The sequence below is a fragment of the Oncorhynchus gorbuscha genome, linkage group LG11 (assembly GCF_021184085.1).
Source record: "Oncorhynchus gorbuscha isolate QuinsamMale2020 ecotype Even-year linkage group LG11, OgorEven_v1.0, whole genome shotgun sequence".
Taxonomy (NCBI): Eukaryota; Metazoa; Chordata; class Actinopteri; order Salmoniformes; family Salmonidae; genus Oncorhynchus; species Oncorhynchus gorbuscha.
Genome location: NC_060183.1, coordinates 48,211,324 through 48,227,112, shown reverse-complemented (window position 1 = coordinate 48,227,112; position 15,789 = coordinate 48,211,324). Strand labels below are relative to the sequence as shown.

General features: G+C 43.4%; 1 protein-coding gene across 11 annotated transcripts in view; it reads right to left on the bottom strand.

Moving 5' to 3' along the window:
* LOC124048818 (lysine-specific demethylase 2B-like) overlaps nucleotides 1-15,789 on the bottom strand; it is a 52,545-nt gene that overhangs the window by 6,046 nt on the left and 30,710 nt on the right. For 6 of the 11 annotated variants that reach the window (XM_046369925.1, XM_046369924.1, XM_046369917.1 and 3 more), the window contains 5 exons: nucleotides 2,607-2,843; nucleotides 2,312-2,455; nucleotides 1,970-2,068; nucleotides 1,487-1,825; nucleotides 140-1,209 (listed from right to left, as the gene is read on the bottom strand). In XM_046369925.1, coding sequence (XP_046225881.1) covers nucleotides 140-1,209; nucleotides 1,487-1,825; nucleotides 1,970-2,068; nucleotides 2,312-2,455; nucleotides 2,607-2,843 — 1,889 coding nt within the window. Of the gene's footprint in view, nucleotides 1-139; nucleotides 1,210-1,486; nucleotides 1,835-1,969; nucleotides 2,069-2,311; nucleotides 2,456-2,606; nucleotides 2,844-15,789 lie in introns of all 11 variants that reach the window. The other 5 variants (XM_046369919.1, XM_046369918.1, XM_046369921.1 and 2 more) reach the window with 5 other exon arrangements.

The following is a 15,789-nucleotide window of genomic DNA, read 5'->3' as shown; positions in this document are numbered from 1 at the left end:
GCTTAGTGTTCATACTGTAGTTCCAATTAACAAGGTCCATTATGAGAAGCACAACCCACTATTTCACAAGACTGACTGATTTAACTTGGCATCAGACCCCTTGCTCTATCTGATAGCCACAGCACATCTGAAAACTCACCATCTGTTCCAGGTTTTGCAGACGCGCATGCAGACACAAAGGTCTCTGTGTGCGAGGTGCCCGAACACGGCCATCCACACCTCCCTGTGCATCATGTGGGTCTGTCCGTCTTCCAGGGGCAGTCTGTCTGGCGGGGGGCTGATGGGAGGCGGCCGGATCACGTGACGCTCCATCTGGACACACTTGGGTGGTGAGCGGCAGGGAGGAGGGCGTGGGCAAATAGGTGTGATCGGAGGGCTGCGATTCCACCCCAGAGGCGAGAGCTGGCGGGGCATCCCGTTTAATTCCCGCCCTCTGGGGTGGAGCCAGTCTCCGAGGTCACTGGTGCAGTTGTTGAGTGGCCGCTTGGGCTTAGGCTCCTCCCCGTCGCTCTCAGGCTCTGTCTTCATTGGCCTGTGGTTCTGATTGACTAAGCAGTCCTCGGTCCTCAATGGCCGGCGGTTGTGATTGGATAGACCATCCTCAGTCTTAATTGGCCTGCGGTTATGATTGGCAGGAGAGTCCTCTGTTTTTGGTGGTCTGCGGTTCGGATTGGTCGAGGTGTCCTCAGTTTTCAAGGGTCGACGGCTGTTATTGGCTGGGCTGTCCTCCCTCTTCAGTGGTCTGCGATTCTGATTGGCCAGGCAGTCCTCGGTCTTCTGAATCTCCAGATTGAGCTCTTTGCTCAGCTCCTTGCTCAGCTCTTTGTTGGGGAGGCGGCGGCGCTTGCGTGCCTTCAGCTGGCCAGGTGTCTTCTCTGGGGCATCGCACCCTACACTGCTGGGCCCTGCCCGGGGAGAGCTGGAGCAGGACTGGTCACTCTCTCTGGCTCTAGACGTCCGTAGCAGTGGACTCAGCATAGTCTTTACTGTACCGTCTTTACTGTCCTCTACACCACCATCTTTCTCCTCCTCCTCATCTCCATCCTCTTCCTCCTCTTCTCTTTTCCCTTTAGTTACAACCCTGTCCCCTGTGCATCTGTCCTCTTCATCTTCATGGTCTTTGTGTTCGTCGTCCTCATCTACTTGCTCTTGCTTGATGGTCTTTAACAGCTTGGGGATCAAAAGGTCATCAGGTTTTGGGGGCTTCTTCTGTAAAGGAACAAAGGCAGCAGATCAGTTACTCTGACATTCATTTCTTACAATCCACTTTACAGTTTGAAGTGGCCTTATACATATAATCTTCTACATTTTTCTCCCAGTAGTGTTTCACAAGTAAGGGGTTTACCATTCTCAAATGGCAAGGGTTACGGTTTGGTAATTGAATCTTGACTAAATAAACTCAAATCAAGAGGAATGCTCAGTACAGATACTTCATTATAAACGTAATTATTCATGATCAGGCTGATCACTCTGTTGGATAAATCACCTTTTTCTTGACAACAGGAGGCTCGTCCTCATCTTTGATGTCGAACAGCATCCTCTTCTTCCTCAGAGGGTTGTCCTCAGGCCTGGGTCGGGGCAGCCCGCCCAGAGACAGCATGGGAGAACGTTTCTTCAGAGGAGGAGATTCCTCTGCTTTCGTTTTTGGGGTGTCGTCACGCTCCGCCTTCCTCTTCACTGTGGCCACGGTTGCCGTGGTCCCAGTGGGTGATGTTGGCAGACTGGGCGGGTCGGGCTCTTCCTTGATGTCACGGTTCAATCGCGAGTCCTTCAGCAGCGACCCGGGAAGGTTGGACGCGTACTTGAACCCTGGTCCTCTTTTTTGCTTGACGGCCAAAAGGTGAGAAACAAGAGAAGACTACTTTATATCTTTTGCCTATTTGTTTCCGGACACTTTTAATTCTAAAGTATTTTTTACGATACATTTGATGTCTTGAACAGAGGCTAGATATTCCGGTTCCACACCCACATAGATGCTTACTTTCCCTGTCTTCCCTGAATGGTTGCATTTTGGACACTCCCAGCAGTTTGGCAACTCGTCATTTACAACTCCACCAGAATCTTTCACCTGAACAAAAGAACACAAAGTACTGAGTGGGTGGAGGTGATAGGAAGCACAAGTAAAAGTGAGACAGTGAGAAGCAAAGCTATCATTTATCATTTGCAGCATAGGAGTCCTCTATAGGAGGAAGGGCAACCATAAACAAATACACTGCAGTAGCGTAAGTGCTCACACTGAGTCGATCGATCACGTACAGAGAGATATGAGAGGCTCAGTGACAGCATCCACACACTGCATTGAGCCGTTTACCTTGAGGCAGAGAGGGTGGACTATCTCATTGCAGATGGAGCACTCCATGAGCATGCGGTTAAACTTGTCCTCCTCTTCCTCCACTGTGTCCTCCTTCCCTGCCTCTCCACACACCAGACACACCGCTGTGTGGGGCAGTACAGGCTGGAGACCACAAACATCATATTAGGAACTCACTCCAAAACGTCCACACACATAATGTCCCTTGCAGGATAGTTTTAGTTTGACCATTTAAAACATACCACAATAAAAAGCCAAACAGACTTGCTGTAGTTAAGATTCGTCGGAGACCTACCGCTATGCACTGCCTCATGATGCAGGACTGTTTCATGCGACCTGGCCCTCCGAACTTCTTCATGTCTTTACAGAAGTGGCATTCTCCACACTCTGTCCTCAGGCACGCCTCGCACTTCCGACAACGCGTCCTTCTCCTCCTGGCGCCAGACGTGCTCCGGCTGGCCGACAGCTTGACCGCCGCCGCAGGAGACGAGGCCGCCATTTTGGGTTTGGGTCTGTTGGGAGGCCGCTGCTGCTGAAAGTAGAAGTGGAGGGAGAGGTGTCTTTATAGCCCAACACTAAAAAGGTACAGAGACAGATGGATCAGGTCTACGGTGGGCTGCGGTGTCTGCAGTATTGACCCCTGAATAAGCAGCTGATTAGGGAAACCAGGTGAATTGACTCATCTAATCAATGCTAGCGGTTGACCAATTAAGTGCCGAGTCATAAGCAGCAGAGCCTTTATTATGACCGGTTGTACAGCTGTCTGGTCTAACTAGCTACTTCCACTTTCTATGGAAAACACAGGACCAGGGAAGAAGCCATCATCTGACCGCACTCAAGTGAGAGCATGACATTTTGTTATTTTTTTAACAAAGTGTTAAATAAAACAGGGGCATAAGTTTAAATTCAATTGAAGGCAGTGAGAGATGAGGAGGGGGACTGCTTTGATGTGAAGCACTTTCCATTATTCAGTTTATGTTCTCCTGTTATTACTGGCTGAGCCAACACTGAGACAATACTGTACATGCTGCTCATAAACACACACACACACGTTATATAGATGTACTGTACGCAAACAAGAACACACAGGCTATGCCTGGCCAGGAGATATTAGCTACTGAGGGTACTTGTGATCTCATCTATATAGGCAGACTACTGGAGGTTGTTCCTACATCAAAAATATGCTGCAATCATAACCACCCTGTACTCATAGTATAGATCACAGGGACATACTGTACTTGTACTGTACCAAACGGCACATACTGATGTATGGTTATGGCATGACCAATACCCACTTTAAGAGGGCTGTACGCAAGAGGAAATTATGTTAATGTGAATTCAAATGGCAAGTATCCAACAGGCACTTGTTTCCACAGCAACCCACAGAAGAATACATGTGTTTCACCCATCAGACTATTGTCAAATTGAATCTGGTCTTTACATACAGTGCATTCTGAAAGTACATTACATTTACATTTAAGTCATTTAGCAGACGCTCTTATCCAGAGCGACTTACAAATTGGTGCATTCACCTTATGACATCCAGTGGAACAGTCACTTTACAATAGTGCATCTAAATCTTAAAGGGGGGGGGGGGGTGAGAAGGATTACTTATCCTATCCTAGGTATTCCTTAAAGAGGTGGGGTTTCAGGTGTCTCCGGAAGGTGGTGATTGACTCCGCTGTCCTGGCGTCGTGAGGGAGTTTGTTCCACCATTGGGGGGGCCAGAGCAGCGAACAGTTTTGACTGGGCTGAGCGGGAACTGTACTTCCTCAGTGGTAGGGAGGAGATAGGTTGGAGAAGGTTTGAGAAGGTTTGAGCAGAGGGAAGAGATGATAGGATGGAAGAGGAGAGAGTAGCGGGGGAGAGAGAGCGAAGGTTGGGACGGCGCGATACCATCCAAGTAGGGGCAGTGTGGGAGGTGTTGGATGAGAGCGAGAGGGAAAAGGATACAAGGTAGTGGTCGGAGACTTGGAGAGGAGTTGCAATGAGGTTAGTGGAAGAACAGCATCTAGTAAAGATGAGGTCGAGCGTATTGCCTGCCTTGGGAGTAGGGGGGGAAGGTGAGAGGGTGAGGTCAAAAGAGGAGAGGAGTGGAAAGAAGGAGGCAGAGAGGAATGATTCAAAGGTAGACGTGGGGAGGTTAAAGTCGCCCAGAACTGTGAGAGGTGAGCCGTCCTCAGGAAAGGAGCTTATCAAGGCATCAAGCTCATTGATGAACTCTCCGAGGGAACCTGGAGGGCGATAAATGATAAGGATGTTAAGCTTGAAAGGGCTGGTAACTGTGACAGCATGGAATTCAAAGGAGGCGATAGACAGATGGGTAAGGGGAGAAAGAGAGAATGACCACTTGGGAGAGATGAGGATCCCGGTGCCACCACCCCGCTGACCAGAAGCTCTCGGGGTGGTATATAGACCATTAGACTCCTTCCACATTGTGTTACATTACAGCCTTATTCTAAAATTGATTAATTTTTTTCCCCCTTCTCATCAAGTTACATACAATACCCCATAATGCCAAAGCAAAAATAGTTTAAAAAATTTTGCTAATGTATTCAACATAAAAAAAAACGGAAATATCACATTTACGCAAGTATTCAGACCCTTTACTCAGTACCTTATGGAAGCACCTTTGGCGGCGATTACCGCCTCGAGTCTTCTTGGGTATGCCGCTACAGTACAAGCTTGGCACACCTGAATTTGCAGACTTTCTCCAAATCTTCTCTGCAGATCCTCTCAAGCTCTGTCAGGTTGGATGGGTAGCTTCACTGCACAGCTATTTTCAGGTCTCTCCAGAGATGTTCGATCGGGTTCTGGCTGGGCCACTCAAGGACATTCAGAGACTTGTCCAGAAGCCACTCCTGCGTTGTCTTGGCTGTGTGCTTAGGGTCGTTGTCCTGTTGGAAGATGAACCTTCGATGCAGTCTGAGGTCCTGAGCGCTCTGGAGCAGCTTTTCATCAAGGATCTCGCTGTACTTTGCTCCATTAATCTTTCCCTCAATCCTGACTAGTCTCCCAGTCTCTGCCACTGAAAACATCCCCACAGCATGATGCTGCCAATACCATGCTTCACTGTAGGGAAGGTGCCAGGTTTCCTCAAAACGTGACACTTGGAAGTGTTCTAGGAAGAGTCTTAGTTATTCCAAACGCCTCCATTTTCAAATGATGGAGGCCACTACGTTCTTGGTGACCTTCAACGCTGCAGAATGTTTTTGGTGCCCTTCCTCAGACCTGTGCACGATCCTGTCGCGGAGCTCTACGGACAATTCCTTCGACCTCATGGCTTGGTTTTTGCTCTGACATGCACTGTCAGCTGTGGGACCTGAATAGACAGGTGTGTCCCTTTCCAAATCATGTTAAATCAATTGAATTTACCACAGGTGAACTCCAATCAAGTTGTAGAAACATCTCAAGGATGATCAATGGGAACAGGATGCACCAGAGCTCAATTTCAACTCTCATAGCAAAGGGTCTGAATAATTATTTAAATAAGGTATTTCTGTTTATTTATCATGTGCAAACATTTCTAAATCCCTTTGTCATTATCGGGTATTGTGTGTAGATGTAGATTGATGAGGATTTTTTATTTTTTTAAATCCATTTTAGAGTAAGGCTGTAACACATTTTTATTTATTTTTTAAGTCAAGGGGTCTGAATACTTTCCGAATGCACTACCAATATACAGTATCAGTCAAAAGTTTGGACACCTACCCATTCAAGGGTTTTTCTTTATTTTTTTTAAATTGTAGAATTTTTTAATTTTTAATTTTACCTTTATTTAACTAGGCAAGTCAGTTAAGAACAAATTCTTAATTTCAATGGCGGCCTAGGAATAGTGGGTTAACTGCCTGTTCAGGGGCAGAACGACAGATTTGTACCTTGTCAGCTCGGGGATTTGAACTTGCAACCTTTCGGTTACTAGTCCAACGCTCTAACCAGTAAGCTATCCTGCCACCCCATAATAGTGAAGATAGTGAAGACAATAAAAATGTGAAATACATATGGAATCATGTAGTAACCAACGTGTTAAACAAATCAAAATAGATTTTATATATTTGAGATTCTTCAAAGGACCTTTTGCCTTGACAGCTTTGTACACTCTTGGCATTCTCTCAATCAAATTTACTTAGAATGCTTTTCCAACAGTCTTGAAGGAGTTCCCATATATGCTGAGCACTTGTTGGCTGCTTTTCCTTCACTCTGCGGTCCAACTCATCCCAAAACATCTCAATTGGGTTGAGGTCGGGTGATTGCAGAAGCCAGGTCATCTGATGCAGCACTCCATCACTCTCCTTCTTGGTTAAATAGCCTTAACAGTTTGGAGGTGTGTTTGCGGTCATTGTCCTGTTGAAAAACAAATGATTGTCCCACTAAGAGCAAACCAGATGGGATGGCGTATTGTGGTAGCCATGCTGGTTAAGTGTGCCTTGAATTCTAAATTAAATCACTGACAGCGTCACCAGAAAAAGCACGCCCACACCATTACACCTACTCCTCCATTCTTCACGGTGGGAACCTCACATGCGGAGATCCTCCGTTCACCTACCCTGCGTCTCACAAAGACAGCGGTTGGAATTTTAAAAAACAAATGTGGACTTGTCAGAACAAAGGACAGATTTCCATTGGTCTAATGTTCATTGCTCGTGTTTCTTGGCCCAAGCAAGTCTCTTCTTCTTATTGGTGTCCTGTAGTACTGGTTTCTTTGCAGCAATTTGACCATGAAGGCCCGATTCACGCAGTGTCCTCTAAACAGTTGATGTTGAGATGTTTCTGTTACTTTAACTCTGGAATGCATTTATATGGGCTGCCATTTCTGAGGCTGGTAACTCTAATGAACTTATGCTCTGCATCAGAGTTAACTCTGGTTCTTCCTTTCCTGTTTCGGTCAACATGAGAACCAGTTTCATCACAGTGCTTGATGGTTTTTGCGACTGCACTTGAAGATGCTTTCAATGTTCTTGAAATGTTCCCGGATTGACTGACCTTCATGTCTTAAAGTAATGGTAGACTGTCGTTTCTCTTTGCTTATTTGAGCTGCTTTTGCTATAATATGGACTTGATCATTACTAAACAGGGCTATATTCTGTATACCAATCCTACCTTGTCACAACACAACTGATTGTCTCAAATGCATTAAGGAGGAAAGGAATTCCACAGATTAACTTTTAACCAGGCACACCTGTTAATTGAAATGCATTCCAGGTGACTACCTCATGAAGCTGGTTGAGGGAATGCCAAGAGCATGCAAAGCTGTGGCAACTTTGAAGAATCTCAAATATAAAATATATTTTGATTTGTTAAAAAAAATAGGTTGCTATAGTTTTGATGTCTTCACTATTATTCTACAATGTAGCACATAGTAAAAATAAAGAAAAACCCTTGAATGAATAGCTGTGTCAACTTTTGACTGGTACTGTTGGTGTGGAATAATGTTTTGATCGATAATGGCCCACAGAAAATTAGACAAATCTGTAGCCTGCACTCGAATAGCGAATGTAGGTTACGCGCGGTTCCATTTTTAATATGCAAGCTTAGGCGGCAAGTTCATAAGGCGAGGGGAAACTAAGCTTTCTCTAAAGTAAATACAATTAAAATGCCAAAATTAAATAGCCGAATTAGCCTACTCCTGTCCATAAATAAGTAAATAAAAGCATTCAAAACAGGATACTATAGTCATGATTTGACCACAGAGGATCATTATCTTGGTTGTGTATTGTTTTAAATCGCCTTGCCTACAGTCGTAAGGAAAGGGTTATTGTTGTGTTGCGACTGTCTACAAAGTAGGCTAGAGGCCAAGCCAGGCATATTTCAAAAATGTCAAATACAAATCGCGGGAAAACAGTTTGGAGAGCAAATGGTTATTGCAGGGAAGAAAGAAGACTAATAGGTCTTTTAGTTATCAAAATGATCAACTTAATTGAGCGAATAGTGGAGAGCATAGGCAATATCACTGCACATATTCACTATTTATCAATGTTGGGTCAGTGCTACTTAAAAGTTTGTTTTTGGAAAATCATTTATTCCTCCAGCAGGAAGAAGAAACATATCTGATATAGCCCAGGCCTACTCTACACGCTCAGCCATGCATTGAACGCTCAGCCATGCATTGAACGCTCAGCCATGCATTGAACGCTCAGCCATGCATTGAATGGTCTTTTTTGCAAACAGTGATTGAGATACATTATTAGCCTAAATTTTAAGAATTTAGCAGCACAAGAAAGCTGGGATTATCTTTTGAATGGTGGCCAGTCAAAAATCTGTTTTCACATGCGATTGCGCAACGACTCGGCTTATAAGAACAGCGGCGCCAGAGAGCAGTTTTGGCGAAGCCTATAGTTACCTTGACTAAGTGGTCACGTGGAATTTGACTGCGGTCATGACTCGTGAATGCTGATGTGGCGGTAATACGGTCAACGTAACAGGCCTACCCGAGACACCTTTGCAATTTCTGTCCATACGAAATACATGGTGAAACACTCAAATTGATTGTGTTCCTTGTTCAAATGTGTTGTGTCTGACGATTCATTAATGTGAAGACTGTTGTATTATCAAATATACATTTTTCTGTGTAATTATTATTTTGTGATTAAACTAATCATGTAAACTTTAATTAAATAGGAAGTCGAGGCACCACAGGAGTCTCTCTTTCCCGAATCGACTATTCAGATATTATCATATCTTATCGATTAGTCTTCTATTAATTAATGTAGCATTATTACCCGAGTTCTCATTACCTTCTCGAACATTAGCCTAAATGATGAATCAGCTATATACAAATTGGCTTAATTATTTATCTACTAACTAAATAATCACAGAAATACATAAACAGTTGATATTGGTTACTAACACAATGCAATGATAAGTCTCAAGTGGGCTAAACAGGCATGACGGCTTGGTAGACAATGGAAAGGGGTGGGGACAGATAAAAGAGCGGGAAAGACAAAATGGATTCACTACATACAGCTGATAATTATATTAATTGAAATGCTAATCCTTTGCACATGAACGGCAGCTCATTCGAGAAAAGTTGTATGTATATATTTACGTTCATATGTCATTGTTGTCTTCTCTGTTGGAATCGCCGGTCTGACTGCTGGAGAGTCAGTTCATCAGAGAGTCTCTGATTAACATCCCTAGAAGTCACAATGTCTTTCGTGGTTGTCGCTTTCGCAGCGGCTCTGGATAGTGTCTGTTGTAATGGATATGTCAGGCGTACAGATGGTCGTTGCATAGAATAGATGCCTCAGCAGTTATCAGTATTCTTGTACTAGACTTCATTTCCAGCTGCAGACTAGTAATTCTACACCTAGGATTTGCTCTTATTCTGTAGTGACCGATAGTCTCAGAGTTGAACCATTTCCAGCCGTGTAGCCAACGCTACACACTGTATGGCCTCCAGGGCCTATAGAGTTGTAGTTCTTAACCATTTCACATGTTGTGTCAGCTGCATGTTTTCTAGTCTTGGAAATTCAACCATTTGCAACCTTAGCTTACACTGTGGTTTGGTGGTCTGGTGTGAATTGCGTCACGGGGGCTTTTACACTTGGGTAGAAAAGGGCCATCTTGTCATATTTGTGCCCACCTGGGCGTGGCTACTGACTGTGTATAAGTTACCATAAAACAACTCATTCTTATTTAGAAGAATAAATCACATTGTTATCTTTCCAAAAGTATTCTTATACTTATTCATCTTATACAACCTTCAGGTGTAAACCTAACAGCTGGAATATGTACACAATATTAAGAGAAATAGTTTGTAGTGTGTTTAATGTCCTTCATGAGATCACCAAATGAAACACACTCGACATGACTGTCCCTTAACTGTCTACGGACCATTCCCACATTCTCAAAAATAGAAATACTGTTTAATTCTCCCATTTTGGGGATTAGGAGTTTCTAAAGAGAAGCTCTTTGTTCTCCATAGACTCTCTCCCTCAATACTACATGGCAGTTTCTACCAGGTATTTATTACCGTTGTAAAAACCTGATTTGTGAGAATGGAGGGGCACGATATACACGATATATAGTGACAAATGTATACGCATGAAACGTACATTATGGAAAACATGTCCCATACTCAGTAATAGTTGGTCAAATAATAAGTGGCAAGAATTTGGCACTGTCAACATTTAAGTATTTGAAACTCAATTTCACAACTGCCTTTTCTATAATCCTGGAGACTATCATTCTCCATAGCATAGACTATATTCCAATGCATCAAACATGCCCCATGCCCACAACGGAATTAGGCAGCTGCTGACATTTGATAACTCAACTGGATTAGAAATCAAACACTGATCATCTTATTGCAGAGCACAGTGTAAACAGTTCTCCCTGCTGTTTTTTAGAGAAGATTGTATGGCAAGGTACGCTATATGTGTAGCATATGCATTGCTGCCAGACCCTGAGCTCAACTGCGTCAATTGTTGGTTTGTTCATAGTGATATCGCTGAATTTTGTCTTGTCTAAATTGCATCGCAAGTTTGAAAGTGGATTGTGTGACCCTCTTAATCTCAATTGCTGTGATATGCAAAACACTTTACAATCACTACCAGAGGTTGTATGTACAGTGGTACGTCCTTTAAAAGTTGCAGCGTATTGCGGCACAGCTTGCATGGTGCTGCATAATTCTATGGCACATTATTTAAGTGCCAACCACTGGTACCATTAATGCTAGTTTCACCACCAGAGGGCATCTTTGAGAAGCATTTGATGGCCTTCAATAGTGGCTGTACTAGAGAATTTAAAACCTTTTTTATTTAAAATATAGTATATGGGACTGATTTTAACCTTTTATAACTATGGGGCGCTATTTTAATTTTTGGATGAAAAACATTCCCGTTTTAAACAAGATATTTTGTCACGAAAAGATGCTCAACTATGCATATACTTGACAGCTTTGGAAAGAAAACACTCTGACATTTCCAAAACTGCAAAGATATTGTCTGTGAGTGCCACAGAACTGATGTTACAGAAAAAACCCAGATAAAAATCCAATCAGGAAGTGCTGCATTTTTTAAAACCGCCTCATGGCAATGACTCCTTATATGGCTGTGGAGGAGCTAGGAGTCAGCTTACGTTTTCCACGTTTTCCCCAAAGTGTCTGCAGCATTGTGACGTATTTGTAGGCATATCATTGGAAGATTGACCATAAGAGACTACATCTACCAGGTGGTCGTTTGGTGTCCTCCATCGCAATTATTGCGTAATCTCCAGCTGCAGTATTTTTCCGTTTGCCTTTGATGAGAAACCGACTGCCAGGAATGATTTTTCATCGAATAGAATTGTGAAAAACACCTTGAGGATTGATTCTAAACAACGTTTGCCATGTTTCTGTCGATATTATGGAGCTAATTTGGAAAAAGTTTGGTGTTGTGTTGACTGCATTTTCGTTTTTTATTTTCTTAGCCAAACGTGATGAACAAAACGGAGCTATTTCTCTTACACAAATAATATTTTTATCCAATAATGAAATAGCGCCCCCATAGCTTCAACTGGTTAACTGACTTGCCTAGCTAAATAAAGATAATTCTAAAGAGCATAACATGTATACACCCTAATTGTAATCTAACCAATACTCAAAAGGAGATTCAGTGAAAATAAAAATCTCTTTGATTTATCAAGACCAGTCCCCATGCTTGTCTCAGAGCAGCGCTAAATGGTGCTAAAATAGTTGTAGGCTATTGCTTCAAATCCTATTGCTTCGAACTTTATGCTCTTTAAGCAACAACTACAGTAGGGCTACAGTGTATCGAAAAATATGAAAGACTCTCCGCCAATAATTACATATAGAGGATTGGAGGATATTTCAGTGATATTTATTCCCATAGTAATTCATTATGGGTCCATAACCAAATAAACATCGGCATTTTGAAAGAGTATTTTTTATCATAAATTTGATTAGCGAAAGCATAAAGATGCCATTATTAGTTACATTGTTTTAGTTTGAATGTGCAGACTGGCACTAAGCACAGCGGAAATGTTTCCCTAGTCAGTGCCATTATTAGTGCAATGCCCCTTAAAGTGTTGCTCTGTGCTACCAGTGTGGCGGGGTGGGGGTCCACCCTCCCTCCCCCTCCATTCCCCATGGGCTAGGTCTGTCTTCTGTGCGCGGCTCTGTGGCCCATCCTGTGCCCCCTGCCCTTGTGCCTTGAACCTTGTGCGCTTTCAGTGGATACAGCTGGAGAACTGTCCTGCTAATAACAGGGTTAATAATGTACCTGTGAGAATATCCATGGGGCTTTTATATAATTCTAAATTAATAATAATCGCTTTGTTTGAAAAATAACAATATTTTGGAGATGATTTTGTTTTCAAATAACGTAAAATTAGTGAGAAAAAGGCCATGGGGTGAATTGTTACTAGTTTGTAAATAAAGCCAGTTTGTTATTCAGAATTATTTATTTCTGTTTTTAGAGGGAGAGAAAACTAAAAACCTACAGTCATCTCATGGGTATCCCAGTCAAGGCCGGCACGGGTATTGAACCAGCATTGGTAACAATTGCGCCACTCAGGCACTGTACAATGTGACCGGTCGGGAGTGGGCTACAGTACTACAGTAAGAGCAAAATAATCCTAACAAAATAAAATAATAAAAACCTCAGTGTAACTAACAACAGTTTCAGTAAGTAATACTGAAGTCGTGCACAATTAGCAGTTTCTATGTAGGTTTATGGTCGCCCATTCATTATCAGTTCGAGACACAGTAGTACCCAAAAGCATAATCAGTGCTCTAACTCCCCCTTGCGCTGGTCTGGAGCAATGAATTGGTGACGCAGGGTACCGTACTAAACCACAAATTACCTCTAAGTCCCGCAGCATAATCACTAAATATTTAGCGGAGCAACCACTATAGTCAGTGAGTAAATCAATAAATCAACCATCATCATCTATTCCTGTGAGTTCCTGCTCCCTTTCTGAGATAAAGCTCAAAAGCAGCCTGGCCTTGTCAAAACGTAAAGAAGAAGAAGCAGCAGCAGCGAGGCTCAAGAGGTGGTATTAGCAACAGACTACGGAGGTAGGGAAGCCATCACCCGCTCCCCGGTGATCATCCTGTCAAACGTGCAGTCACTACATCATAACCTGGATGAGTTAGCGGTTAAATCCTCGAGGAGAAGATATCTAAAAATCTGCTTTATAGAAACGTGGCTCACGCAGGACAATATTGATGTGAACATAGATGGGATACAATGTTATTAGAACAGATTGAGACACAACAACACATAAATCAATAGCCCGGGGGGCTATGCATGTTTGTAGATAATACAAACCACATTTTATTGGGCACATACACATGGTTAGCAGATGTTAATGTGCAAATGTGCTTCAATGCAGCTCTTTCACCATCGGCTGACCTGACTGTGCTTGAGGATTTTAAATTCGCTCTCCCTCTCCGCACACCTCCCCAGTCTGCAACAGTGCGTCACCGGTTTCATCGCTCAACTACATTGTTATTGCAATGGAGATGACACATTGATGGCAGTGTGCAGCGCATCCGAGATATAGGCAGTAGGTGAAACACGAAAAACCTGTGGAGAAATCCATTCAGGTATAGACAGAAGGGGGCAGGGAGGAGCTTTGATGTCACAGACTGGGAGGTGTTCTTTGATTCGCGCAGGGATCCCCATGAGTCGACAGACAGCATCACATCATACATCCAGTTCTGTGAGTATACCGTCATTAAACACAAAAACTGTTAAGAGTATTTCCCAACTACAAGCCCTGGGTGTCTAATGACTTGGACATGTGCCTCAATGAAAGGAAGTTTGCTTTCCTGAAAGGAGATGCTGAAAAAGTGAAACATGAATTCAGGTCAAAAATCAAAAACAGATATGCATCTTATTTCAGTCTTTGGGGGCTAGCTAGATGATCCTCTTTATCACAGTTTTCACGTGAGCATGTATAATAATAATAATAATAATAATATATGCCATTTAGCTTTATCAGTCATGTTTACATTCTACGTATGGGTGGTCCCGCATGTGTGCTTACCAACTGAGCTACAGAAGGACCATGTGTTTACATCCTACATAGAAGCAGGCCATTGGCTGCCTTCATCACAAGAGGTGTGTACAGGATTTCTGATTGGGTCCAAGTTTAGCAGTTCAGCAAATTTACCTGAGCAAACAGTGTTGAAATATACTTTTTACGAGAAAATGTACAAGAATTGAAGGTGCCAACAAATGTTATAGTCATCAGAAGAATGTTTTACTGTCATACACAAAGAAATCAGGTTTAGTAACAAACCCAGCTACCGCAGAGAAAACACAAATGAACAGCAGGGTCCGAGGATAGATCCTTGCCTTGTTCTAGACTTATCCTCAAACAAGTGGACACTAAGCAGAGTGTCCAGGCTGGGGTGATCAGAGATCCAGGAAACAGCCAGAGAGGATTATTTTGGATATTGGGGGAAATCTAAATCAGTGGTGGAATCCGAGGGACCCTGTTAGTACTGACTGATCCAAGGAACTGCTAAAACTGTACAGTGCTCCATGACCTCTCCTGTGTCACCGGTCACCTCCTTGGCAAACACCATATATACACAAATGTATGTGGACACCCCTATTTCAGCCACACCCGTTGCTGACAGATGTATAAAAATCAAGCACGCTGACATGCAATCTCCATAGACAAACATTGGCAGTAGAATTGGACTGAAGAGCTCAGTGACTTTCAACATGGCACCGTCATACGATCCCAGCTTTCCAACAAGTCAGTTTGTCAGCCCTGCTATAGCTGTCCCGGTCAACTGTAAGTACTGTTATTGTGAGGTGGAAATGTTTAGGATAAACAACATCTCAGCCGCGAAGTGGTAGGTCACACAAGCTCAAAGAACAGGACTGTTGAGTGCTGAAGCACGTAAACATGGTCTGTCCTCGGTTGCAAAACTTGCCTCTGGAAGAAACATCAGCACAAGAACTGTTCGTAGGGGAGCTTCATGAAATGCGTTTCCATGGCCCAGCAGTCGCATACAAGCCAAAGATCACAAGGTGCTATGCCAAGCGTCAGCTGGAGTGGTGTAAAGCTCGCCGCCATTGGAGTCTGGAGCAGTGGAAAAACACTTTCTCTGCAGTGATGAATCACGATTCACCATCTGGGTTTGGCCGATGCCAGGAGAACACTACCTGCCCGAATGTACAGTTCCAACTGTAAAGTTTGGTGGAGGAGGAATAATGGTCTGGGGCTGTTTTTCACGGTTCGGGCTAGACCCCTTAGTTTCAGTGAAGGGAAATCTTAACTCTACAACATACAATGACATTTTAGATGATTCCGTGCTTCCAACTTTGTGGCCACAAAGCGAGGTTGAGATCGGTGTGGAAGAACATGACTGGCCTGCACAGAGCCCTGAACTCAACCCCATCGAACACCTTTGGGATGAATTGGAACGCAGACTGCAAGCCGGGTTTAATCGCCCAACATCAGTGCCCGACCTCACTAACGCTTGTGGCTGAATGGAAGCAAGTCCCTGCATAAATGTT